This window comes from Trichomonas vaginalis, chromosome V (genome assembly GCF_026262505.1).
Source record: "Trichomonas vaginalis G3 chromosome V, whole genome shotgun sequence".
NCBI lineage: Eukaryota > Parabasalia > Trichomonadida > Trichomonadidae > Trichomonas > Trichomonas vaginalis.
The window spans coordinates 21,452,600-21,467,979 of record NC_067207.1 but is presented as its reverse complement, the minus strand read 5'-3'; the positions used below and the strand labels follow the sequence as shown (position 1 = coordinate 21,467,979).

At 35.5% G+C, this 15,380-nt stretch overlaps 6 protein-coding genes and 2 pseudogenes across 8 annotated transcripts, besides 2 other annotated features; 1 reads left to right on the top strand and 7 right to left on the bottom strand.

Annotated features, from left to right (window-relative positions):
* Nucleotides 1-3,864: a mobile genetic element.
* A 198-nt stretch (nucleotides 3,865-4,062) lies between these two features.
* Nucleotides 4,063-12,977: a mobile genetic element.
* Nucleotides 5,538-6,267, bottom strand: TVAGG3_0378300 (annotated as a pseudogene). Its single transcript has one exon. A coding segment is annotated over exon 1 (730 nt).
* Nucleotides 6,305-6,889, bottom strand: TVAGG3_0378290 (His-Me finger endonucleases family; the record flags this gene model as incomplete). Its single annotated transcript, XM_051232009.1, has 1 exon — nucleotides 6,305-6,889. The coding sequence occupies one exon, from the start codon at nucleotides 6,887-6,889 to the stop codon at nucleotides 6,305-6,307; it is 585 nt and encodes a 194-aa protein (XP_051101739.1).
* Nucleotides 6,963-9,083, bottom strand: TVAGG3_0378280 (annotated as a pseudogene). The gene has a single exon. A coding segment is annotated over exon 1 (2,121 nt).
* Nucleotides 9,127-9,711, bottom strand: TVAGG3_0378270 (His-Me finger endonucleases family; the record flags this gene model as incomplete). Its single annotated transcript, XM_051232008.1, has 1 exon — nucleotides 9,127-9,711. One exon carries the CDS (start codon nucleotides 9,709-9,711, stop codon nucleotides 9,127-9,129), a length of 585 nt encoding a protein of 194 aa, XP_051101738.1.
* On the bottom strand, nucleotides 9,743-10,327 carry TVAGG3_0378260 (phage tail repeat-like family; the record flags this gene model as incomplete). The annotated part of the gene is made up of 1 exon (XM_051232007.1): nucleotides 9,743-10,327. The coding sequence occupies one exon, from the start codon at nucleotides 10,325-10,327 to the stop codon at nucleotides 9,743-9,745; it is 585 nt and encodes a 194-aa protein (XP_051101737.1).
* Nucleotides 10,347-10,499, bottom strand: TVAGG3_0378250 (uncharacterized protein; the record flags this gene model as incomplete). Its single annotated transcript, XM_051232006.1, has 1 exon — nucleotides 10,347-10,499. The coding sequence occupies one exon, from the start codon at nucleotides 10,497-10,499 to the stop codon at nucleotides 10,347-10,349; it is 153 nt and encodes a 50-aa protein (XP_051101736.1).
* Nucleotides 12,978-13,214: 237 nt separating the features above from the next.
* On the top strand, nucleotides 13,215-14,063 carry TVAGG3_0378230 (uncharacterized protein; the record flags this gene model as incomplete). Its single annotated transcript, XM_051232005.1, has 1 exon — nucleotides 13,215-14,063. The coding sequence occupies one exon, from the start codon at nucleotides 13,215-13,217 to the stop codon at nucleotides 14,061-14,063; it is 849 nt and encodes a 282-aa protein (XP_051101735.1).
* A 4-nt stretch (nucleotides 14,064-14,067) lies between these two features.
* Nucleotides 14,068-14,310, bottom strand: TVAGG3_0378220 (serine threonine-protein phosphatase family; the record flags this gene model as incomplete). Its single annotated transcript, XM_051232004.1, has 1 exon — nucleotides 14,068-14,310. The coding sequence occupies one exon, from the start codon at nucleotides 14,308-14,310 to the stop codon at nucleotides 14,068-14,070; it is 243 nt and encodes an 80-aa protein (XP_051101734.1).
* Between the last annotated feature and the right edge of the window lie 1,070 nt (nucleotides 14,311-15,380).

Below are 15,380 nucleotides of genomic sequence, written 5' to 3'. Positions count from 1 at the left end.
AGAGAGATAAACTCTAACTTAACATCTGATGTAGCGTTAGCGTTTGAGCTGAGTTTAAATCACGGATTTCAGTTCTGGTTTTTTTTCTTTCAAACCTCTGAACTATAGTTCTTTATGACAATATTGTTTGTCGTTCGTGAGTCACAATTTGATGTTGGTTCAAATTGGAACATTAAACGGCACCAGCTAAGATGGATTTGCTTCTCATTTCATATAGAATAAAAACCTTTTATATGTATGAAATGAACAATATACTCGACAAGGGTTTGAATGTAAAGCTAACGAATGAAAATATTGTTGAATTGCATGAGACAGGAGGAGCTGTGTATAAAGATGTAGAACTACTGAAACAAAAGAGCTAAGGGAAGAAGCAGGAACATGAACAAGGGTGGAAGCCTATAAAAATTTATGTCAATGATGGCTCAGGAGGTTCAAACATAAAGTATGCAGAAAGTTATAGAGTTTATGCTCTCAAAGGTGAAAAGCCTTCATTTAAGAACAGCTATTCTAAACGCATATCCTCAAAATGCTAACGGATGGGGAAGTGGATGATATGAATGACAGCAAAATATTAACAGAAATGGCGACGAGATGCATGGAATTTGTTACCATCAGTCAATTGAAGGTTAACTTTAAAACAATGTTGGTCGTTCCCATGGAATATTTTTAGATCTTATGGTATTGGTCATGGATATGAGATCTCAAAGGTATGAAAGGAGAAGAGTGTAGTCATATGTATCTACAAATTGTCTTCACAAAAGGTAATGTTATACCTGACTGTTTCCAAATGAGTTCAATGTCATAGCGTGAGAAAACCTTGAAAGATAACGAAGTCAGTTATGAGACGTTTTATGTTAATAGCAAGGAACGGCCAATGTTTGCATAAGTATTGCTACAGTTAGTGGTAATGTCTGACTTTAGTTATGATGTTAGCTAATGGTGAGTCTGGTTTTGACACTAAACCTTTTCCGGCGAAAAGTCGTCACAAACTAATAAAGTGTTGATGGATATTTTTTGAAGGGGTATTTTGAAAAGTTTTGACAGAATGAGTTTGTAGATCGTTTCATATCGTAAACTCCTGAGTATTGACGTAAGTGGTGTTTGTCAATAATTCTTTCCATCTCCTCAGAAGTCTTTTGCATTCTGACTGTATAAATTCAACGATGGCATAATATTCCTCTTACGTCGAATGTAACGTTGAAGAAATTCAATGAGTTCACTGTCTGGAACTTAACGACAGAGGCTTGAAACTTTTGACATAAAGATTTTTCGCTGTTGAGTCCTAGAGTCTGAAGTTGCTGATATAATGATTTGGTCATAATATGAGTCATTTCCTAAACGTTCTGTATGAGTATATGACGAATGAGGTTAAATGTCTTACTGAACCATCTTTCCACAATAAAGATAAACAATTTGAGACAGAATCTATAGTCCTTTACTGAAGGAAGAATGAGAGAAGAGTTAAGTTTGTCTGATGTTCATTCATGTCTTCATCACGTCATGTATATAAATGCTTCATTTTATCTCCATTAAAATGCAAGTCAGAAATATTCAGAAAGCACCGAGTCTAACTGACAAGAGTATAAAGATATACTATGAACACGTTATGATGAAACCAACCAAAATTCAAGAAAAGTCAGTATATCTTATGAAAATACCAAGACACTGGTAGAGTATGTAGGAGGTGAGAAAGCTATTGAAATCAGACAGGTTCGAAGTATTCCAGCAGGAAGAACAATATTATTGAAGAACTTTAATGTTTTGAGATATAATGATGAAACAAAGAAGCAAGATAGTTTCCTCTGTTGCTGTGTATGTGAACTTAGATACAGGAGATGACATGAAAAGTTTTTAATAACACAAAGCTTCAAACGGTAGTGAGAGAAAAACTGACTGCGGAAGGACATCCATTACCTTCAGAAGTTACCATAGCATATAATTTTGAAACAAACTCAATAGATTTTAAAGTCATCTCTGCAAAGAAGTCAGGTTTTACATTTAATGAAGCAGATGTATATTTCGAATGAAAACTTCAAAGCTATTGCATGGTTAGATAATGACGATTGCTTTAAGAAAATCTTTAAATTCTGTGACTCAAAGATGTCAATAGATGACCTTCGTGGAATGTTACCATCGACGTTTACAGTAGAAGGTTCAGCAGGATTGCTTACAAGATTGTCAATTGGTGGTATTTGGTCTCGTGAGACATTGTTATAAAATCCAGTATAAGTGAATTTGCTGAAGAATCTATATTATGTCTTTCAAACTACATGTATTCGCCGCCAAAGCATTATAGTATAAACAAACTTTGTCAGTAAGTTTAACATAAGACTTGTCGAACCTTCTTCAATGAAAGATGTTGTGCTACCGCAAGACGGAAAGGATGGACTCATTATTGAGATGATTTTAATAGCATATTAAATGAGCTTGTTCTTGAAGGTCATTCATGATGAAATAACTGTTGTAGAAGATGTTAGCAATTGTTCAGACATTTGAAGCGTATAGATGAATAAGAGAAGAGTTAGATAGACCGCAAAGCGTGCGGGCGAAGCACGTGAGAACGCTTATGTTCATTGACTTTCTCCAGTAACGAGAACTTTTATGAGATAATATTGAAGAGAGATGATTTTAATATGGTGTAAATGGTAGCTTGGGCAGCTTTAGGCGCAATGGGAAAAAAAGCATTAGCATTTGGAGCAAAAGCACTTGGAGCTTATGACGCAGTAAATAAAATGAGTGGAGGAAGGGTTTCGAAGACATTAGATGCAAATAAAAGGAAAGATTGGAGGCTGGGTTGCAAAGAAGTTAAGATTAAATAAAATAGGGCTCATAAATAAAGCATCTAATTTGGTTGCGACTGAGTCAGAAAATGCTTTAGGAAAGGACGATGAGTTTGCAAAAACACGCAAAGACTTTAATGACCAGATGAAAGGTGAAACAATGCATTTTAAATAGATTCGATGGAACTAAAGAAAATGTTTCTTCTCCACCAGTAAGTTCTTCCGTATGGTCCCTATGGAATGTATGGAAACCCTTACGAAAGACCATTTGACCCATTGACTGGTGGAAGTAACTGGTATCATTACGGACGAAGAAGAAAGACAGTCAAGTTGGAGACAGACGTGAAGAAAGCAACTAAAAAAGAAACCAAGGAAGAGAGTTATAAAGCAATGAATATTAAGTGGGTGAAAAAAGAGGTGAAAAAAGAGGTGAGATCTCACACTTCACCTAAATTTATTTTTGTGCTATGTTTTTCATACGTGTGAGGGTGGTGATATCATTAATTTTTTAAGTTTATTTTTTAAAAGTTTATTTTTATTTTATTTGGATGTAAATGACGAAGAAACTATTGAGATAACAAACTACAACGGTCATGAGTTCAAGAATTTGTTCTTCGTTCCTCGTGAAAATACATTCTATCAGATACGAGGGAGAAAGGGTAAAGTTAGTTTGAGCGTTTATGACAACAAACATAATGGGAGATATATAAAAGCAATAGATACAAATGGTAAACGTGTTTCATTAGCTTTGTCAAAACTTACAGGTATAAACTATAGACAGTGATTTTGACCCTATATGAAGAAGAAAGTGAGTCAGAAGATTATTGAGCTGTTATGTGAAGCACAGCAATGGGAAGCGCTGCAATACTTTTGTAAATGAGAACATTAGTGGGAACGTTAGTGAGAACGTTTATTTTTTCATTAGTGAAGTCGTTAGCGAAAATGTTGGTGAGATGAAGTGGTTGGCGGCTTTGTAAATATTTAAGGTTAAGTGAGTGTTGTCGTTTTGTGTTGTAAAATATACGTTACTGGTTTTGTAAATATTTAAGGTTATATTGAGTAAGGTGGAACGCTAGTGCCGCCGAAAAAAGAAACGATATAACTGTAAAAGGGAAGTTCTAGTTAGAAAAAAATAACTTCATAAGAAAAAAAAAATACCCAAGTTTTCACAAGCGTCTTACATGAATTGTACGATGTATATTTGAAATCCTACAGTTTTGTGGCTTCGATTTCCTCTGTCAGTACATCGAATGTTTTAACAATGCCGAAGGTTTCTTTATATTTCTTCGACATCTGAAAGAAGGAAATCGTCAGCAGTTGGATAGTTTTTGTTTCAGAAATGCTAAACATGTCCATTTTATCTTCTGCTGGTTCTCTGCTTCTTTCTTTAAGTCAGCGTAGTCTTTCGCATACGTTCTATCTCTTTGACGGAGTAGTTATATTTCCTCATTGCTGCTTTACATTTTGGGTTCATTTTTGCGTTATATTCTGAAACCTTACCTGCTAAACAACTAAGGCGTCAATGTTTTCTTTAACTCAAAAGTTGCGGGTTTTATCTGTTGGTTCCATACCTTACCTCTTCTATCTTCATCTCTTATCTGCCATACACATTCAGCAACTAACGAAACAAAGTTGTCGTAGTCTTAAACTCCCCAGATTTATATATGTCAGAGATGTTCTATATAACATGTCGCAGTCTTTGTCCATGACTTTGTGGTTGCAATGAATCCAAGAAACTCATAGTTTACCTTACGTATGAACTTCTTTTATTTCTACTGAGTCAGTTGCTTTGACTTCTATTTCATCGAATTCTGGAATAGTGAGCTTTTGTTTGTTGGATTTCAGGAAGTTTAGGTAGATGGTCAATAATATCCTGCATTTCATAAAGATATTCTTCATTTGTTTCATCTTTTGCAGTGCAATCTAAATCTCCTTGGAGAAGTTCCTGCTTTATCTTCTGGATTTCTGTTTCGAAAGTATATGAAGAAGGAATGAAGCTTTTCATCTCTACTAACATAGATGTTGGGTTCATGACTAACGAGTTTGTTGCTGTTGTTGCTAACATGTTCTTACAATAAAAATAAAAAATATTTTTTTAAAAATACTAACTCACCTTTTTTCTATCTTAAGGAAATTCATGAAAATTCAAGAGGGTGAGAAAACAGGTGAGAAAACGGGTGAGATCTCACCACTTCACCTAAAATATATTTTTGGTTCATTTACACTCGTTACGATGAAGAAGTCTTGACATTTTCCTGGACTGTTGTCAAAATGTCATGTTGTCACACTTTTTCAGAGAAGTTCATTTGACCTAGGCACACATGGGCACATAGGCACACTTCAGTTCTTCAAAACATATACGATGAAGAAGTCTTGACATTTTCCTGTGTTGTTGTCAAAATGTCATGTTGTCACCATTTTCAAAAAGATGTTAGTTGACCTAGGCACACATGGGCACATAGGCACACTTCAGTTCTTCAAAACATTTACGAAGATGAAGTTTATTTCCTGTGTTGTTGTCAAAATGTCATGTTGTCTCATTTTTTCAGAGAAGTTCATTTGACCTGGTGACCTGGTGACCTGGTGACCTGGTTCCACCTAAAAACCATCTAACCAAAACTCATTTTTCAATACTTTTTCAGCACTTTTCCGTAGTTGTATATGAAAGACAATTCGAGATAAAAGTCATAGTACAATGGAATAATATGCTGCACACCGTTTGTTGTGAACCAAACTTGAAAGTCAGAGAAACTGTTACTAGGTGGTTCGTAGAATTTAGAAGCAAAGTCATAAAAGTCCTTACCGATACAAAGAAAACTGTTGTTGCTTGAACTGAAACTTGCATGACACATGACATTTTGAGGGTCAAACACGTTTCTATAAACTGTCAAATCTGCTGGTGGAAGTATAAAATTAAATGGACCATCTGGTGGTAATGGTTCGTTCTGGTTTAGTAACCGAAGAAATTGTGCCCAAGAACGTTTGTCTACTCCCAATATAAAAACTCTGTATCTCTTGGAGGGTTAATTTCAATCTTTTGAAATGAAACGGTGGAGTTCATCTTGTTATATTCTAGTTTCAGATAGTATGTTCCATTTAGTAAAGAGTGGTATTTTTCTTGAAATTCCCAGTAGTATTTGTTTATTTGAGTTTGGAAGTCATTTAGAGTTTTCTCAAGACTTTCGTCTGAACGAATTGTAAAGATTTTCATTTCATCAAATTTTTCTATTAGACCATCAGAACCTTTATACTGACCATGAAAATATACTGCGAACATGAAGGCGTTCGTTCTATTTGAAAACAAAACTCTTCTAAATCCTATTGCCTTTGCATCTGAAGGACTTTGAAGCCAACGAATTGGATAGTCAAACCTGTAAGCTCGGGATGAAATTTCTTCATCTGATATAGTCCTACCGGCATTTGTGAAGATATAGTCTAACGGTTTTGTATCTGCTACTTTTGTTCTTTGTTTTTCAACCTGAAGCATTTCATATATGTAAAAATATACTGTTTTAAAAAATGTTTTAAAATGGTATGCCATATAGCTTCTTGAATTTGTTAAGAAGTATTTTAACGCGTTTTCCATCTGTATCTCTAGTGTTTACATAAGCATAGCCTGCCTTAGTAAAATATACTTGTAATTTCCTATAGTTTACGCCGGTATAAAAGTAGAAAGAGTCTTGTTCTTCGCTATAGTAGTAAAACTCAAACGTATGCTTACCATAGTCTGTAATTTCAATTGTTTCATCTTCTAGTTCGTCGACAAATTCGAATACAAGATCTCCAATTTTGCTTTTGTTCTTATTGTTTTCAGAACGAGTGACCCAACGCAAGTTTTCAAGTCTATTGTCGTTTCTTATATGGTTTATATGGTCTACAAAAGGTAAATTGTTAGGGTTCGGTATAAAATGAGTTGCAATGACAACATGTTTAAAATAGTTTTTTCCACCCATCCTCATAAGAGCATATCCGTCATTTCGCTCCCATTCGCTTAAAACTCTTTTTGTCTTTTTGTTTCTGACTTCAAATGACTCACAACAGTGAATTTCATATTTCTCATCTAACAAACAAGTTTCCCAACGGTCTTCTCCAACAAACTCAGCGTACATTTCAAATAAAATAAAAAAATATTTTTTTGAAAAAATGTTTTACTTCATGCAATGTTTTATTTCATGCAATGTTTTATTTCTGTGCCGTCTTCAAGTATACCCAGTATTTCCTTTTCGATATTACATGAACTTCGGTGAAAATTTTGTCCAATTTGAATTGACCCATCTTTTCACCGACCATGCCCATTTCAATGAGTTTGTTATAGCCTTCTTCGTTCGTCATGAGTGCATCGATGTTCTCATAGTAAACCACAACTTTCGATTTGACCTCTGAGAAGAATTTGTTGTAGTTGTCAAGGACTGCTTTTGCGAACTGAGGGTAAGACCAATGTTCGACAATAGGTTTTAATGTGGTTACTAAGCCACTTTGACCTTGAGTGAACTCGTACTTCAAAACAAAAGGAGAAAACCTTTCAACAAAGTTGTCGACCTTCTCATAATGTTTACTCTTCATCTTTTGAGGTTTCTTAATGGAATATCCCCATGTCGAATTCATAAGCAATTTGAGTGTCATTGCAAGTTTGGGGTTTGAAGCTTTCCTAATATCATACATTTGTTGTATGACTTTTCCAACTGTATAGTTCCTTCCTGGGAACTCACCATCTTCGTTTGGAATTCCAGTCGGAATATATTGGACAAACCTCATGTACGCAGCGTTAAGGTCGACATAGTATATCTTTTCGTTTGAGTCGAACTTGTCGCATCCAATCGGTCCAGTTTGTGGAAAATTCAAGCGAGTCTCTTATCTTCTGAGAAACTTCTCCTGTTATCTCATAAACATCGTCAAAGCAACCTGTTTCATATAAAACCTTCTGACCTAACTCAGAAGCTCTCCAATACAATTTGACGTCGATTGGATGTCTCAATGGAAGTTTGTTTATAGCATCTTGAAGTTCTTGCAACCTCATTGGAAGTTCTTCTGGTTCAGGTTGGTATCCGAACAATCCAACTCCTTGTGGAACTGTGTACTTCTTTTGTGCTAGAACTTTGTCTGGAAAACTTTTGGTCTTGCTAACAATGAAAAGTTTGTTTCGTCTTTTGGTACAAAAGTTTCTGTCAGCTTGTCATCTGGAATTGGTTCCAACAAACCTTTCTCGAAAAGAATGTTAACAGCTCTGACAATGTTGCACTTACCTTTTCCGAACAATGGGTTTGTAAGACTTTCGTTCAACATGAAGTGGTTGTGGACAATTACAATCTTCAACCATGGTAAGTCTTTGTCAACAACATAGTCGTCATGTGAAAAACCTTTCTCAGTCGGAATGTTGACTCGGATATTGACATTTGCCAACGGTGCAATTTTTGTCAATTGACCTCTGAGCATGTACCTTGTCTTCACACATGACTCAAGATACTTCATCTTCTCATCTGTAACAAGACCAGAGTTCCTGAGACATGTAAGAATGCAAGGTTCGTTGACAATTGTTTCAATTGAATTGTAAATTCCATACCTTGTCAAGTCAATGTCAGACTTGTTTATGAACGGGAAGTATCCAGCATGTTGTCTGACTGCTTGAGGGTTAGGTTGGTACCATTCGAACTTCACGCTTGCAATTCCTTCAATTGCATTCAAAATATCTGAGTCGGAGTCAAACATTTGTTCTCTCTTTGTAGTCTTGAAAGCGTCAAGAAGTTGTGCGGCTGTTGTGACATTGCCATGTGCATAGTAAATGCGACCATCTAAATCTGTTACGGTTAGTCTGAGATTGTGTCCTTTCTTATTTCCGTCTTGAATTGCAGCAAGTACTCCCATGAAGCCTTCTTTGTTCTTTCCTTTGTCAAAGTTTACTGTAAAGGTTCGACCAGATATAATTTTACTTCTAACTTCACGGTACTTCTCATATGCATATCTTGTTCTTTCCATGGGAGCATGTGCGTCTTCACCTTTTCCTTTTTTCCTTCTCAAAGGATGCAATTGTTCGTCATGTTTCCAATAGAATCTGGCAAAGCCGTCGTGTCCTTCAACTTGAGGTTCAGTAACATCGAAAGGCATGTCCATAAGACGCTCTTCTTCTAACCTCTCTAGTCTGTTTGGATAATTGGCGCGTGCTGTTTCTAAGTCCATTTCATAGCGAAGACCAGCCAGTTTGTCATAGACTTTTATGGGTCTTCCCTTCCTATATTTAAAATTCTTCGAAACTCTCCAGCCATATCTTTCTAACTCTGCTTTTATTCTAGCAGACTTTCTGTCCATTCTATATGGGGGCATTTTTATAAAAATAAAAAAATATACTGTTTTAAAATGGTATGCCATATAGCTTCTTGAATTTGTTAAGACGTATATGAACGCATTTTCCATCTGTATCTCTAGCGTTTACATAAGCATAGCCTGCCTTAGTAAAATATACTTGTAATTTCCTATAGTTTACGCCGGTATAAAAGTAGAAAGAGTCTTGTTCTTCGCTATAGTAGTAAAACTCAAACGTATGCTTACCATAGTCTGTAATTTCAATTGTTTCATCTTCTAGTTCGTCGACAAATTCGAATACAAGATCTCCAATTTTGCTTTTGTTCTTATTGTTTTCAGAACGAGTGACCCAACGCAAGTTTTCAAGTCTATTGTCGTTTCTTATATGGTTTATATGGTCTACAAAAGGTAAATTGTTAGGGTTCGGTATAAAATGAGTTGCAATGACAACATGTTTAGGATAGTTTTTTCCACTCATCTTCATAGTAGTATATCCGTCATTTCGCTCCCATTCGCTTAAAACTCTTTTTGTCTCCTTTTTTCTGACTTCAAATGACTCACAACAGTGAATTTCATATTTCTCATCTAACAAACAAGTTTCCCAACGGTCTTCTCCAACAAACTCAGCGTACATTTCAAATAAAATAAAAAAATATTTTTTCTCTTTACTTAACATAACCACCCACTACCATAAGTCTTTGACGCCAACCCATACCAGCTAATGAAGGTTGACTTGGTTTAGTTTCCAAACTAAACTTTGGTTTTGGTTTATCTTCAGTTTTTGGTTTCTCTTCTTCTATTGGTTTTTCGTCACTTTTCGGTTCTGCTGACTTTACCTCACTTGCAGGAACAGTTGTGTCGTCAACATCTTCATAAATATCATATGCCATTTGTTTTTGTTTTCCTTTCAACTTTTTGTGTTTGTTGTAAAGTTTAGAATATTTCGACTCTAAGTCAATGAGATGTTCTATAATGAACTGTTGGTCAGTGAAGTATACTTTCCCATCTGTTGTCTCGAAAGCTCCCACAGACTTCAATATTTTATTTGTGAGAGTCTGTTTCTTTTTTGAGATACTTGCCGTTCCATTTTTATGAAAAGTGACTTTGTAGTTAGGGTTTGTATTTCCAGACCTGGCACTTTCTATTATTGAATTTTTCTCTTCATCTGTAAGTTCTTTGACAGGTTTTGACAATGGTTCTGAACTTTTTGTTTGTGGTGTCAAATCTACCGTTTCAACTTCTTCGGTCATTTCATCTCAGTAAAAAATTTTAGTTTGGTTTGTTTTCAACTGGTTGTTGTTGTTTTTTAAGTCGGTCTAAAACTTCCTGAGGTATAGGAAGAACTTGACAAACACGTTGTGTAACTGCTGGAAGTCGACAAATCCATCTTGAACCCATTTGTCTCAATGCTGTATTGTTCATTTCATCTCAGTAAAAAATTTTACATTCCCCACGTTTGGGGTGGTTGAGGTTGGTTATTGTTTACCCACTGTTGTGCATGGTTATATCCTCTGTTAAAGAATCTTTCACCTTGGTCCATATAGTGTCCTGCTTGGTTATAGTAGTCATTTGCTTTGTTATAGTAGTTTCCTGCTTGTCTTCCTACATTGTCCATCCATCCTTGAACTTTTCCTCTTGTTTCAGGATTTGGAATAAGATTTGCTGCATCTCGTGCTACATCCCAACCTTTCTGTACAGTTTGTATAATAGGTTGTGCTTTCTCTTTAAGTATACCTAATGTACTCAAAATCTTCCTTCCAACTCCAAATACACCTCTGGCTATTGTTCCCACTGCGGGCAAAAATCTGGATGCAACTCCTGCTAACGCGCCAAATAAACCCATTTCTTATGGGTTAAAAATGACGAATTCAAACAAGGACCCCTATGTTTCTAAAGCGACAAAGAAAGCACTCATGGTAAAAATCTTTAGTTCAACACCAAATGCTTGGTTTATGGATATCTTGGAAAACATTCCGAGAGTTAGAACAGATGGACCACCATACTGGCTAATATTTGTCGGTCAAAACACAAGATACTGTGAAGCCATACCATTATGGTCCAAAAATATTTTAGATGTGAAAACTGCTTTGACAATATTCGTTGACAAATACCATCCAACAAAACTGACATCTGACTGTGAAAGTTCTTTCAAATCAGACGATATTAAAAACTATCTGCGTTCAAAAAATGTAAACCAATATTTCATTGTCGACCAAAACCATTCTGCTCTTGGTGTCATTGACGGTTGTATAAAAATGTTAAGAGACTTAAACCAACCACAAGGTGGTGAAGCAAATGAAATGTCATATGACGACAAGTACAGACATTTCTCCATGGCAAAGATGAGACAAGTTTTAAATATTTACAATAGCCGTAAACAAAAAGGTTTGGGAAACCACTCCCCGAAGAAATGAAAAACAACCCTGACTTAGAGAAAGACTATATATTTAATAATTTAGTCAAAAGAGACAAACAAGAAAGAATGCCGGGCTTCAAACTTCAGAAAGGTGACAAAGTAAAAATAGAAATACCTAAACGCGACCCATATGAAAATACTATTGACTATGACAACAATGGGAACCCGACAGGTACTCACATTCGTGTTCGTAAAAATAGAAGAAAGTATACAAGAGAATATTATGAAGTTTTAGGCAAACATGGCAAAATGTACAGACTGCAAGCAGAAGATAAAACTACTATTGTCAGACCTCGTTTCAAACTTGTCAAAGTTCAAGGTGGTATACTTTCAAAGACAGTTCCTAACAAATATAAGACAACTCCTGACGAATATGCTAAAGAAGTTGAAAATGACGACTAAGCATTTCTATACCATGCGTAAACTGTCATGTAAGGTGGCATGTAGTCTTTACTTTGTCCCGTTGTTTGCGTATACCCTGAAACGAAATGTGTATGGTCTCCTCCTACCTCAGTGTTATCCAAGTAACAATTTATAGCAAACTGAACGTTGTCTTTAACATCATATCCTTTACCTTTTGTCATTCCTGTCCAATCCCAATATCTATGCTTATGCCCACCTTCTCGAGATGTAGTTAAACTTACGTAGTGACTGTGTGCAGGTAAATTTGCACCCGAAATCGTTTTACTTCCACCTGTTTCCTTTGAAGAGTTTGCACAATACAAAAACCTGTCGACTATTTGAGTCCAAGTTCCAAAACCAAGTACTACTTCTGGTCTGGTAGAGTTCATTGACGTATAAATAGAACCAACCGGGTAAATAAGATTCGGCAAAATTTGTTTAAGCACATTGAGTTCCTGTCTTAGATGTATAATACTATTGTCATTAGATATCAAAGTATCTACAAGACTTGTTGCCGGTGGTATTGTTGGACCTTTACTTGGCAAGGTTGTGTTTAGTGTAATATCATCTGCTGTAAAAGTTGTAAAACTTGTATGTGTATGAGTCTTATTTGCTTTAGTGTTTAAGGTTTCTTGTAAGTTTGTAATATCAGATATAGAATGTGTATGAGTCTTATTTGCTTTTGTCTCTAATGTTTCTTGTAAGTTTGTAATATTTGCAATGGTATGTGTATGGTTCTTGTCGGCTTTAAGGTCTAAACATCCTGAAACCCATCCTGTATCAGCTTTAGTTTTTAAAATCTTTGTTGTCCGTTCATTATACCATTCAACCCTTTCTTTAATTTCATTGTCTTTTTCATCCACATATTCCTTATCTGCCTTCTTCACTAACGCACTAGCCACACATGCTAACTCATCGTCAACATATGTTTTATCTGCTTTCATTTCAACATCCTCTTTCGTTGCATATGTTGCATCTGCTCTGTCATGTTCTTCTTGAACTTTTTCAATGACATACTCTTTGTCAGCTTTGTTGTCAACATCTGCTTTCAAAAGAAGTTCTTTTATAGGTTTCTCGTTTAAGGTTCCTTTTGTTGGATTTATACAAACAGTATGGTTCTTGTTGTCTTGAAACAGAAACTCATCTGTCATTGGGTTTAATGTCAGTTTTAAGCTTCCTTCTTTCAATGACTCAGATATCTTAGAATAGTTTGAAAAGTTTGTTGTGTTCTTATTTAGAGCTTGTATAATGAGTTGTCGGTTGTGTTGTATTTCTCTCATAGACGCTGTTTCATTTGACATTTTTATTCTAGATAAAATATGCTTCCAATAGAAAAGGAAACTTCTAGAGTTGCTACAACTAAACCATTAGATGAACTTTTTACGAATGTCGGTCAAAAGTTTGAGACAGAGACCGTAAAGCATGAAGGCTATCGTTTTGACTACCCGTTAAGATGGCTAAGAGACCCATCCGTCACAAAAGCTATTGGCTTTCGTAGAATGAAGTTCATTTCAGAAGCCATACATGGTTTCCCATTTACGGTCGGTTTTGTAGTTCGATACTATAACAAAGAAAAACGTACGTATGAGAAATTTGAACAGGGAAAACTTTTACAAGTTAGTTTGCTTGTAAACTTAGAAACAACTCTTCAAGCTTTTCAAGAAAAAATAAACGATATCTATCTCGAATATGCAAAGCAGTATAACATTGACGAAGGAGAGTACCATCTCGATATTATATATGACAGGAAAAATGCAACTGTTAAAATCGATAGAATAGAAGACCTTGGAGAAAACGTTTATATTTCTACAAAATATAACAACTTGGCATGGTATAGATTTTTGAGGATGTTAAATCAGCCTGCAGAATATCCAGTACACCCGGACTTTTATGAAGTCGAAAACCCTAATGGAACATATGAAAATGTTTTCGACTCAGATGCTATTATAGTTCATGCTTCATTTTCTGGTGCACAAAACTCTTTTTTATGCTTGGCAAATGACTTTTACGAAAAACCTACAAAGCTATATGAACCACCGAGTGGAAGTATTTCAGATTTTCAAGTATGGTTTACTACAGATGGAAGAAAGAGAATAGTTCCATTATACCATGCGTTTTACTTAGAACTTAGTTTCATATACAACTACTATCGAACGGTAAAAATATAATTTTTTAATACGGTTGAGGTGTTGGATTTGGTTGCCAACTAGACTGTGGTGCAGGTTCAGGCTGTTGTATAACAGGAGCTTGTTCTTCTGGTTCAGGGTCTTTAGGTATAATACCAACGAACTGACCTACTCTTTTACCAATATTTTTGACTCCGTTCCATACTCCTCTTCCGACAGATTTTATTCCATTCCATATACCTCTTCCAACATTTCGAAAGAAGTTTCCAATACTACTGAAGAAACCCATTTTACTATATGTAAAAATCTAATGTCCACCTAGTCTCTTACGTTTCCTGTTGAGTTCCATAGCATTCTTTAACTGGAGCTCATACATTCTATTTCTCCTCTGGTAGAAAACATACTCTGGGTCAACTCCTGTGTTCGCGTCATCTGCATAGAGTTGTTTATATCCCACTTCAGGGTTTGTATAAAACTCTTTCCATCTCATATTTGCATACCATGGTGGCAAACCTAACGCAGCGTCATTTGACATGGCAGTTTGCATTTGTACATCTGTTGGCACTTGACCATAGTTTGCCATTGCAGTTTGTATTCTAACTTCATTTGGAATATTCTCTGGGTTTGGTTGTCCGGGTTGCTGTGCATTCGCTAAGTTCTGTGCGTCCATTTAATATTAGATAAAAATATCTCTTACGAGTACATATACTGAACATTTGCAGGCATCGGTTCATCTTCATATTCTCTGTACTTTTCTGCCACGTCAAAGAAATAGATGACACAATGGAAAAAACCTAAAACAAGTAGTCCTATTTCAAACCACATTTAGTTACCAATAAAATTTCTTTGTTATGACACTTTCTCCGGTTTATAGGACCTCTCTCATATTCTATCTTGTCATATCTAAACTCATAGTCATGTATGTCTTCTAACCATCTCATAACGGTTTCCAAACCACTTTTATCGGATGTAAAGTAAAAGCATGGATGGTTATGTAAAACGTCTAAAGTTTCTAAAGAGTCTCTCAAAGTCCAGTCTACTTGGTATTGAAAATCGCATGTGTTATAGAACGGCGGGTCCACTATAAAGAAAACATTTTCCTTGTCTTTAAATTTTTCATACAACTCTGTCCAATGACATCTCACAAACTCTATACCCTCAATATATTTTTCTATGTCCTCTTTGAAAACCTTTGTATAGTTAAGATATAAAACGTTTGACATAAGTGTTTCAATGTCATGAACTCTTATAGAACCACTATATAATAGTCTAGCAGATATACTATCCCAGTCTATATATTCTACTTTTTTCAAAACCTCTCTGACAATATTTTTCTTATCTAATGGTATACGTTCCATC